This window comes from Nyctereutes procyonoides, unplaced genomic scaffold (assembly GCF_905146905.1).
Source record: "Nyctereutes procyonoides isolate TBG_1078 unplaced genomic scaffold, NYPRO_anot_genome, whole genome shotgun sequence".
Classification (NCBI taxonomy): Eukaryota; Metazoa; Chordata; class Mammalia; order Carnivora; family Canidae; genus Nyctereutes; species Nyctereutes procyonoides.
This window is the reverse complement of record NW_026575128.1, coordinates 17,862,772-17,873,085: the sequence shown is the minus strand read 5'-3', so window position 1 is coordinate 17,873,085 and position 10,314 is coordinate 17,862,772. Positions and strand designations below refer to the sequence as shown.

Sequence of the window (10,314 nt, the reverse complement as noted above, 5' to 3'; positions counted from 1 at the left end):
GGCTCCATTCTGTGGAACTCATACATGTTCTATACCAGCTTACATTAAGTTAATGGTTTCATGTATGCGTCTCAAGATTGAAGGGCGGTTGAGAGGACCATTGTCATATTCCCAGTTTAACATTTTCTTGGCTGAGTTATAGAATTCATTAACTTGATTTTAAAAAATGTTTATAAACGGTCTCCTTAGATGAACAAGTTAGAACCGTATATTATTTAAAGGACACATAGTATTTCCCTCTAAACCAGCTCTCTAATGGACACATGACAGATGCTAGCTGAGTGCCTAAAGGTCCACATAGGGATTTATCTATTTATCTATTTATTTATTTAAGATTTTATTTATTTATTCATGAGAGAGACAGAGAGAGAGAGAGGCACAGGCACAGGCAGAGGGAGAAGCAGGCTCCCTGCAGGGAGACCAACGTGAGACTTGATCCCGAGACCCCGGGGTCACGCCCTGGGCTGAAGGCAGAAGCTCAACCGCTGAGCTCCCCGGAGATCCCCCCACGTAGGGTTTTAGAGCTGGTGGAGGTACAAAGAAATGACAAAACAAAGAGTGGGGACAGGGGCCACTCCAGAAGCTTTTTTCCTCGTACTGGGCTCAGGTTGACAGGTCATTTACCAAACCAAGGATGATTTGAGAGGTTTTCGAAATTTCCAATGGACAACTGACATATCGTAGTGAGTGGCTCATCCAACTTGATCTTTTCTCAAAAGGCAAAGATGGTGTGGTTCTGCAGCAAACTGCTCCGCGCAGGTAACAGCCAGGTAATAGTGCAGTGAGCCGGCCAAGGGCAATGCCCCAACGGGGTCACAGGGAGGCTCGAGGGACAAGTGAGGAGGAGGGTTAGAACCCAGGAGGAAGCAACAGGAGGGAAGGAGGCGCTCAAAGAGGAGGAGGGAGGAGCCAAGGGGCCAGACTGGCCTGGGCTGGCGGGACTCTGATCTGGGCGGTGGCTGGTGGCGGAGAGAGAGAAGGAACGAGGGGTGCTGAGGGGTGCGGAGAACTACGGGGAGGTGAGGGTCCAGAGGGGCAGACCTCGACAGGAAATACCGTCGGGGCTTAAGGAGGCAGTGGCACCCAGGGAACAGCTGAGGTCAGGGAACCAAGTCAGGTTCCACGGTAGTGCAGACGGGGACACGGAGGACAGAGGCGCAACGGTGAGGTGAGGTACACCGGGCTTCCCCTCCTCCTTCTGGTGTCAGACGTCAGCCCCTCCTTCAGCGTCAGCCCCTCCTTCAGCTCCCAACATCGGGAGGTCTCCTCCCTGGCTTGGCCGTTCTTCCACGCGTTCCGACACCACCTCTTCCCAGCCCCCCGCGGCCAGTGTCAGAAGCCGTCACACCACACGGGTCACCTCAGTCTTTCCCGCCAACATGGGCCTGGGCCCCTCGTCTCACCCCAAACGGCACAAAAATGAAGATGCCATTTCATCCTTCTTTTTATTCTCGGAATACAGTGATATTAAAGCCCACGAGGTATCGGGCAGGACCGGCCCTTGTGCGGGCTCTGGTGCTTTGCAGGGGGCACCACGGGCCCAGGAATGTGAAAGCAAGGTCTCTAAAGCGCAGCAGTAGCTACCGCGCCAAGCTCAACAGGCTCACCAGCCCGGGCGTGTGCGAGGCAGGCCTCAGCGCTAGCTCTCGGAGAAGAAGGGGGGTGACAGCAACGGGGAGGGCGAAAGACGGGGATCCTCCTCTCCTTTCTCCTACTACTTAAGGACAGAGGCACGGGACCCCGCAAGGGCCCAAGTAGGTAGTAGGCACTGGATCCCATAGGGGGAGGCCAGGCGCTGCACGGCCGGTTAGCTGGCTTTGCCGGGAGGCGGGATACTGGTCATGAGAAGGGAGACAAACTGTTCCAGTTTTTGTGCAGCTTGTTTCCCCGCCTCTAGCACTTCCTCATGATTCACCCTCTCCCGGGTTTCATAATCCAGGATGACTTTGTTAGTGATGAGAGAGAAGCCAAACACCCGGAGTCCACAGTGCCTCGCGACTATGACTTCTGGCACCGTGCTCATGCCTGATGAGGAGAAAGGGAAACCACTGTCAGGATCCTCGAACGACTTTTCAGCTTTTGGCCTCATCTCCACTCGTGACCCCACTGGCCATTTAACGGCTCAAAAAAGTCCTCCACAGAAGTGGCTCGTTTCCTGCCCAGCTTAGGTTTCTCTGTATTGCTTAAACAAGTGTGGGGCCTCGGAGGGCCTGGAGGGCTTTACACACTTCTTACAAACGTTACCGTTATTTCTAGACCTGTTTCTGGTCATTTCGAAGTCAGTTCTAATGATGCAGTTCCATCTTCCAGGTACAGAGAGTGGCTATTAATAATATATTTTTTTAGGATAATCTTTAGAAACAGTCATGGAGGGAGGCCTGGGGGGGCTCTGCGGTTGAGCGTCAGCCTCTGGCCCAGGGCGTGACCCCAGGGTCCCGGGATCAAGTCCTGCATCGGGCCCCCCCGCAGGGAGCCTGCTTCTCCCTCTGCCTGTGTCTCTGCCTCTCTCTCTCTCTCATGAATAAATAGATAAAATCTTTTTTTTAAACCCCCCCCAGAACAGTTTAACTCAATCTTCCCTGAGTCAGACAGTCTCTCAGACTGCCACTTAGGTCTCAAATCTTTTACCCTCTTCCGTCCCTGTTTGGTAAGTCCCTCTGTCTCAGCCCTCCAGCCGTGTCCCCCGTCTCACCAACAGCATCTGCCCCCAGCTGCTGCAACAGGGAACACTCGGCCACGGTCTCAAAGGTGGGGCCTGTCACCATCACATAGGTGCCTTCCTTCAGCTCTCTCTGCTCCCCCATCTGTTTCCAGATACTGTGAGCCTTCTGCCTCATGTCCCGGTCATAGGCATCAGACATGGCAAGGAAACGGACTCCGAACCTAGGGCACAGGTTGCAATCTCAGGTTACTGGAACCACATGAGCTCTCTCCTAATTCCCACCCACGTCCTTAGACCCTATCCAGCTATAAGAAAATAATGAAGTTAAATTCAACTCAACAGACAGATACGCACCTTTCATCATTGGGCCCTTGAAGGGGGTTCCAACCACTGAAGCCTGGTAGGTTGATGTGATCACGGATCAGCATAATATCTCCAACCTCAAACTCACGGTTGAGTCCTCCGGCTGCATTGGTGACCACGAGGGTGTCCACACCCATGAGGAAGAAAACTCTCACGGGGAACGTCACCTTACAGGTGCACAATAAAAGATCAGAAAGGGTTTTTTTTAAATTTCACCAATTCAGCCACACGGCTGTGCAAGGTGTCTATCACGGGAAAAGAAAAAGGAGGGGGCCCAAATCTACATAGCCCAGGTAGCTCAGAGATAAAACAAGACTGAGACCTCTCTGCCCCCGTTCTGCAACCTTCCAGGCTGACGCCCCCAATTCACCTTCGAGAGCGAGTAGCCTTCATACATGTGGAACCTGCCCTGCATCATCACGCAGACTTTGCCATTCAGGAACCCAAACACCAGCCGACCAGCATGACCCGGCACTGGATGCAAAACAGAGGAGAAAAAAATGGGGTGATGCTTTCATGGGACATGTGCACGGAGCACCACTACGAGCCAACTCATTGTGCTCAACGTGTGAGGTATAATGCAGACAAGCAACACATGATCTCGTCCGGAAAGCTGAAATCTTTTTTTTCCCCCTAAATTTTTTTAATTTATTTATGATAGTCACACAGAGAGAGAGAGGCAGAGGGAGAAGCAGGCTCCATGCACCGGGAGCCCGATGCAGGATTCGATCCCAGGTCTCCAGGATCGCGCCCTGGGCCAAAGGCAGGCGCCAAACCGCTGCGCCACCCAGGGATCCCTGGAAAGCTGAAATCTGATGGAGGCAGAAATAAATCAATCAGGGCAGCCCAGGTGGCTCAGCGGTTGAGTGCCTGCCTCCGGCCCAGGGTGTGACCCCGGGGTCCCGGGATCGAGTCCCGCATCGGGCTCCCTGCACGGGGCCTGCTTCTCCCTCTGCCTCTCATGCATAAATAAAATCTTTTTTAAATACTAGAAAAAAAATCAATCATAAGCCTACTAAGTATGTAAGTATATCCTATGAGCAAGGCTATGGGAATATGGATGTTCTGTGTGAACAAAGTATCAAAGGAAAGGAGGAAGGTTTTTTTAAAGAAACTTGAAAAGAATGAGAAAGCCATACTACAGAGAATAAAAATGAGTAAAAACAAAACAAGTGAGCAATAATAGTTGCAGTGAATGTAGTCATCCTAGATCACTTTTCCAAGAATTTAAGATTCTCAAAATGTATATTCTTTTTTTTTTCCTTAAAGATTGTATTTATTTATTCATGAGAGACACAGAGAGAGAGAGGCAGAGACACAGGCAGAGGGAGAAGCAGGTTCCATGTGGGGAGTCCGACACGGGACTCGATCCCGGGACCCCGGGTCATGCCCTGGGCCGAAGGTGGTGCTAAACCGCTGAGCCACCGGGACGTCGCTCAAAATGTATATTCTTACCAGTTACCCTCACTAGACCAAATGCCTCCTCACTCTTGAAAGGGAGCTCGTGGTATATTCTAGCTCCCTAAAGAGGCTACTGAACAGCGGGCAAAGGCGCTGAGTCTGGACCCACAGGATGACTGTGGGAATACAGGCCCCCAGTGGGGCCCACAGGGGTGTGGGTCCGCTCCCCACGCGGACATAATAGCCGCTATTACCGCCTCCCTATCTGGCATTTCTCCTCTGATGGCCTCGGCCACCCATCCCCCGGAGGAATGGGTGGTGAGAAAGAGGAACCAAAATCAAGAGGAAGAGTTGAGGGACCAGAGACAAAAGACCTTATAAAAAAAATTACCAGTAATACAGCGGAAATGAGAGTTAGGAAATCCTGAGTATTAAAAAAAAAAATAGGTTGAGGGACACCCAGGTAGCTCTGTTGGTTAAGTGTCTGCTGGGGGCCTGGGATGGAGCCCCGCATAGGGCTCCCTGCTCAGCAGGTCTTTATTCTAAAAAAAAGATAATTTCTAGGGCAGCCCGGGTGGCTCAGCAGTTTAGCACCGCCTTCGGCCCAGGGCGGGATCCTGGAGACCAGGGATCGAGTCCCCCGTCAGGCTCCCTGCATGGAGCCTGCTTCTCCCTCTGTCTGTGTCTCTGTCTCTCTGTGTCTCTCATGAATGAATAAATAAAATCTTAAAAAAAAAAAAGAAATTTCTAAAAAAAATTCCCCTATGGGATGCCTGGGTGGCTCAGCAGTTGAGCGTCTTCCTTTGGCTCAGGTCATGACCCCGGGGTCCTGGGATCGAGTCCGACGTCGGGCTCCCTCCAGGGAGCCTGCTTCTCCCTCTGCCTGTGTCTCTGCCTCTCTGTTTCCCATAAATAAATAAAATCTTAAAAAAAAAGTTGATAAAGTTTAAAAGTTAATCTACTAATCACTGAAGTACGGCGCCCTTGGGTGGGGGGTAGGATGGAACGGAGCCAGGGTCATTGCTATCCCTCTTAGAAAATTTTGCCCTCGCTCCGTCTCTTCTTAGAGATTCGATCGATTGATCGGTCTTAGGCAGACTGTGCATCGACGGCCAGGAGGCGCTGGGCTGGTAGCTCACGACCTCGAGATCAGACCTGAGTTGAAACCAGGGTCCATGGCTCTGAGCCACCCGGGTGCCTGGCCCTCCCTCTCTTTAATATTTCTTTTCCTGACCCTCATTGTCACCTCCCTGCTCTGGTTGCCCCATCTTGCTCCAAAGTGTTTGAAAAACAACTGTGCAAAGTTTTAGCTCTATAGAGAAAGGAGTTAGGATGGTGGAAGTGTACAGAATAAAGTAATTGAAGCCAGTTATCTGAGAATTAATAAGTAAACCGAATAAACTACCTCTGCCCGTATTTTACCTGGCCCTCATGCTTTCCATGGTCCACCCCCACCCCCGGACGAGAACTGGCTAAGGTCATTAGTTTAAGGTTCACGAACCCTAGGTGAAAGTACGCTTTCAGAGGCCATAAATAGAAAAAGGTCGGGAAACACAGGGGACCCCTAAACCCGGGAGGGCTAATCCGATTTCTTATATGTAACAGGCTGCGACTCAACCTCGTTTATGGCTTTCACTCCAGTCTAGTCTCTCAGCGTGAAAGGGGGACGGGCAGGAGTGGATCTCGACACCCCGGCATCCTGCAGGGGGCTGGGTCACCAAGGGGCAACTTTACCTGCTCAAAAGTTCATCTCCTATTAGCAGTGAGGACTTGGGTGTTGCCCCACATGGTTGTTTTTCTTGCTCCTAAGTTGAAGGCAGGGCCTCTCCCCAGTTTTAAGTAAACTCCACCCCAACGTGGGACTCGAGGTCCTGCCCCGTGACCAAGTGTTGCATACACCAGGTTCCCCCACCTGCCTCTTTTCGGGGGAGCCTTGGCCTGTCCCGGCAGCTCCTGGGATGCTGATATGCTACCTGTGGAGCATCCAGGAGGTCTGCTCCTCTCCCCCTCCAAAGGGTCAGTAGCATTAGGTCTCGCCTAGTCATGCATTATGTGTCTTTTGTCAGCAGGAACACGGCAGCCCGTGTGTTCTTTTGCTGCTCAGCACCAGCGGGTGCCTCGTCCTGAGGCAGGAGCTAGAGCAGGGGAAGGCGGGGCTGCAAAGGGCAGGAAGACGCGGGGCAGGGCTTGCCAGACTGTCGGGGCTGCAGGCACCACTGTACCCATCTAATCTGCAGCCGGAAAGCGGGGAGAGGGGCCGCGTGGATGCAGCAACCTCGTGGTGGGGTGGGGAGCAGGTGGGCCAGGTGCTGCGGAGCTTTCTGGGGGTCGTGATCAGGGCAGCATGGAAGCCTGTCACCGCGTGGTACCCCCCACGCACACGCCCCGTCTACTGTGAAATCACTCCCGCGGGAGTTTCCTTCTGCAGTCCCTCCGGCTCCTGGAGGGCTGGTCCTCCCCAAAGCCACTGTCCCCAGTGCAGAGGACAGCCTGCGTGTGGGCAGGCGCTGCCTCCCGCGGTCCCAGGGACCCGCAGCCGAGCGCGGCCCGGCCCAGCCATACCTGTACTACGGGGGAAGTTTGGTATCTCGCTGTAGTCAAAGCTCTGGGCCTCCGTCAGTCTGTCCGCCAGATTTCCCAACCCGGATCCACAGATGACCGCCACCTGCGGCCGGTGCTTGGTGCGGCACAGAAGCCACTTGGTGGTGTTCTGATAGTCTTCATACGTAAATCTAGGAGAAGAGGAAAAACCAAGGAAGTTTCTCTCCTGTCACAAGGGCATCGCAGACTCATGACCCTCAGTGCACGAAGGCCTGGTGGCTGTGCCGGGTGGCTGAGGTCACCGAAGCTAGCCCCAGAGCTGCCAAGGCCCACATCGCTGCTCTCGGAGGGGCCGCGCTAGCCCCCCCCCCCCCAACTCCCTTTCATGCATCACACCCACCCAAAGGCCCCAGGAAACTCCCTCCGCATTCCAGGGCCCTGCAAAAGTTAATGACACTTACGTTTCCATCCCCCAGCCCTACTTCCGTTTTAGTACCACTGGCAGGTTTGTTGGACACACAGAGCGAGCACGCAGGCCGTAAGCAGGAAGGCGGCAGAGGGAGAGGGAGAAGCAGGCTCCTGGCTGAGCAGGGGCCCCGGCTCAGGACTCAGGACTCGGGACTCGGGACTCATCCCAACACACACACTCCCCGCCCCCTGCAGCCACTCAACCAGCTGAACCCCCCAGGTGCCCTCAGTGGCAGGTTTGATACCTCTGCACAAGAGAGGAAGGGACCAGAGCCCACAGGGGAGTACAGTGGAATAATCAAATCAAGGAGATGAAAGGGTGGGTCTAAGGATTAAGACCTATTTAGGGCAGCGACAAGCCCAAAGCAATCCTCCTACCCCTTCCATCACTAAGATACTCAAAATGTAGTTAAGACTAACTTGAGGGCAGGGATAAATACAATTTCCTTTTTTTATTTAACATTTTATTTATTCATGAGAGACGCGGAGAGAGGCAGAGACCCAGGCAGAGGGAGAAGCAGGCTCCCTGCAGGGAGCCCGACTTGGGACCCCAGGGTCACGCCCTGGGCTGAAGGCAGATGCTCCACTGCTGAGCCTCCCAAGGGCCCCCAGGCTCTATTTTTCACAAAAGTGTTTTAGGAAATTCTGATTAAAAACCAGCTTTAAAAAACAAACAGGTTTAGGAATTTCTGGCCTAGAGGAAAGCACAACTCACCCTGGCTTCTAGTCTCAGTTGTATCTTTTCAAGCCAATAACCTGTTTCAAAGTCTTCCCCCGCCCGCCAGTGCCAGGGGTGCCCCGGGAGGGGGCGCTTCTGGGGGCGGGGCGCCCCAGGGCCTTGACCCCACCGACGCGGCCCGGGGGCCCAGCCCCGCCCCGCCCCTGCCCTACCCCCGCCCCGCCCTGCCAGGAAGTGCGCCGGCCCTCTCCCACCCCTGCTCCGCACCCCACACGCTGGGGGGGACTGGGGGGGACCAGGCGGCGGGGGGGGGGGGAGAAGGACCGGGGGGGGGGGGGGCAGGGAGGGGGTGTGGACCACAGGGAGGGCCACGGGGGTAGGGACTACAGGGGGGGTCAAGGAGGGGGAGGCCACTGGGAGGGGACCACGATGGGGGGGCAAGGAGGGGGTGTGGACCAGAGGGGGGTGAGTGGGGACCACGGTGGGGGGGACCACGGAGTGGGGGATCAGGGAGAGGGGTGTGGACCATAGAGGTGGGGTGGGGGGGCCACGGGGGTGACCAAGGGGGGAGGGACTACGGGGGGGGACCAGAGATGGGGGGGTTAGGGAGGGGGAGACCACTGGGGGGACCAGGGTGGGGGGGCAGGGAGGGGGGTGGACCATAGAGGGGAGACCACGGAGTGTGGACGGGGGGGGGCACCATGGAGGGTCCAGGGAGGGGGGTGGATCATGGAGGGGGAGGGACCGCGGGGGGGTCACCCAGATGGCACCCAGCTGGCCAGCAACGCCGTCCTCCTTGGGCCCCAGCCCCCCACACCCCTGCGCGCCCCCCCCCCCCGCCCCGACCTGCTGCGCGGGGCTCGGTCCTCGCTCCGCCCCCTCCCGCACGCTCAAACCTAAAACCGCACGTTTTGTTCCTAAAGACCGTCCGCGCCCTCCCGTCAGACACGCGGGCGGGAGACCCGGGCCGAGGAGGAGCCCCCCCCGGGGCGGACGCGGGGCTCGGTCCCGGACCCCGGGGTCACGCCCTGGGCCGCAGGCGGGCACCCCGGTCTTAATTTCCTTAAAAAAAAACGTGTCAGTGGGCTCCGCGGCCGGGGCGGACCCTGAACTTCGGCCTGCGAGACCCGGCGGCGCTCCCGGCCACGGACGTAAGGGGAGGGGGAGGGACGGGGAGGGGAGGGGGGTCGGGTCGGGCTGGGGCGCCCCCGACGCCTGCTCACCCGCCCCCGCCCCCCGCGCCCCCTCGGGCTCGCTCCCCGCGCCGCCGCCTCACCCGCTCTCCATGGTGCCGCCGCCGCGCTCCCGGGGCTCCCGCAGGGCGCAGGGCCCTAAGCCCCGGCCCCAGAGCCCCGCCCCGCCCCGCCCTCCTCTCCCCTCCTTCTCCCTCCTCCCCTCCCCCCGCCTCCTCCCTCTCTTCCTCCTCCCCCCTCCTTCTCCCTCCTCCCTCCTCCCCTCCCCCCGCCTCCTCCCTCTCTTCCTCCTCCCCTCCCCTTCCCTCCCTCTCCCGCTTCCTCTCCTTCCCTCCTCCCCTCCCCCTCCTTCCTCCTCCCTCTCCTTCCCTCCCCCTGCTTTCTCTCCCTCCTCCCTCCCCCTCCCTTCCTCCTCCCCCTCCCCCCTCCCCTGCCTCCTCCCTCCTCTCCCCTCCCCCCCACCCCGCCTTCCCCCGCGGAAGCCCCTGCACCGCTGCAGCCCGAGGCCCGCCGCTCGCGGCCACAGCAGCCACCGCCGCCGGGGCCGAAGGACGGAGCCGGAGCCCGAGGCGGTGCCCGCGTGCACAGCGTGCACAGCGGAGAGGAGCGAGCGCAGACCCGGGAGACTCGGGGGCGGCGGAGCGAGCTCCCCGCGGAGGGGCCGGGGACCAGGAGGGGCCGGGAACCAGGAGGGGCATCCTCGCAGGCTGACACGAGCCGCCTCGCAAGGTGAAGGCTGGCTCAGGGCTGGCTCAGGGCCGTGGTCCCCGCTGGACATCCACCTGCGCCCCGGGACCGCCAGGGCCCAGGAGCCGTCCACAGCTGGGGCTCCGGGCGCCGTCGGGCTCCGTCCTCCCCCCGCAGGGATCGCCCCGTGCTGCCCCCCCTTGACCCTCGTGCTCTCCGTCGGGCCATCTGGGTCCACCAGGCTCGAAGACCCCTTCCTACAAGCCACATACCGCAGAGGAGGGAAGGCAAAGGTCACAGATGCGGAAGGTCATGCGAAG

The 10,314-nt window shown here is 57.6% G+C and overlaps 1 protein-coding gene across 2 annotated transcripts; it reads right to left on the bottom strand.

Annotated features, from left to right (window-relative positions):
• Positions 1-1,426: 1,426 nt before the first annotated feature.
• On the bottom strand, positions 1,427-9,463 carry PNP (purine nucleoside phosphorylase). 2 transcript variants are annotated; one of them, XM_055341848.1, is made up of 6 exons: positions 9,391-9,463; positions 6,989-7,158; positions 3,396-3,499; positions 3,017-3,192; positions 2,693-2,883; positions 1,427-2,025 (listed from the first exon to the last, which is right to left on the bottom strand). In XM_055341848.1, exons 1-6 carry the CDS (start codon positions 9,399-9,401, stop codon positions 1,808-1,810), a joined length of 870 nt encoding a protein of 289 aa, XP_055197823.1. In that variant the 5' UTR covers positions 9,402-9,463; the 3' UTR covers positions 1,427-1,807. The 2 variants fall into 2 exon arrangements, with proteins under 2 accessions (XP_055197823.1, XP_055197824.1); XM_055341849.1 differs by lacking the exon at positions 9,391-9,463 and adding an exon at positions 7,429-8,162.
• Between the last annotated feature and the right edge of the window lie 851 nt (positions 9,464-10,314).

Bases quoted from the DNA above. Each gene is read 5' to 3' on its own strand.
- PNP (XM_055341848.1), bottom strand. The intron at 3,500-6,988 runs GTATGGCTGGGC...TTTTGCATCCAG, and splicing joins AAACTTCCCCCGTAGTACAG to TGCCGGGTCATGCTGGTCGG. The intron at 3,193-3,395 runs GTGAATTGGGGG...TGCACCTGTAAG, and splicing joins AAGGCTACTCGCTCTCGAAG to GTGACGTTCCCCGTGAGAGT.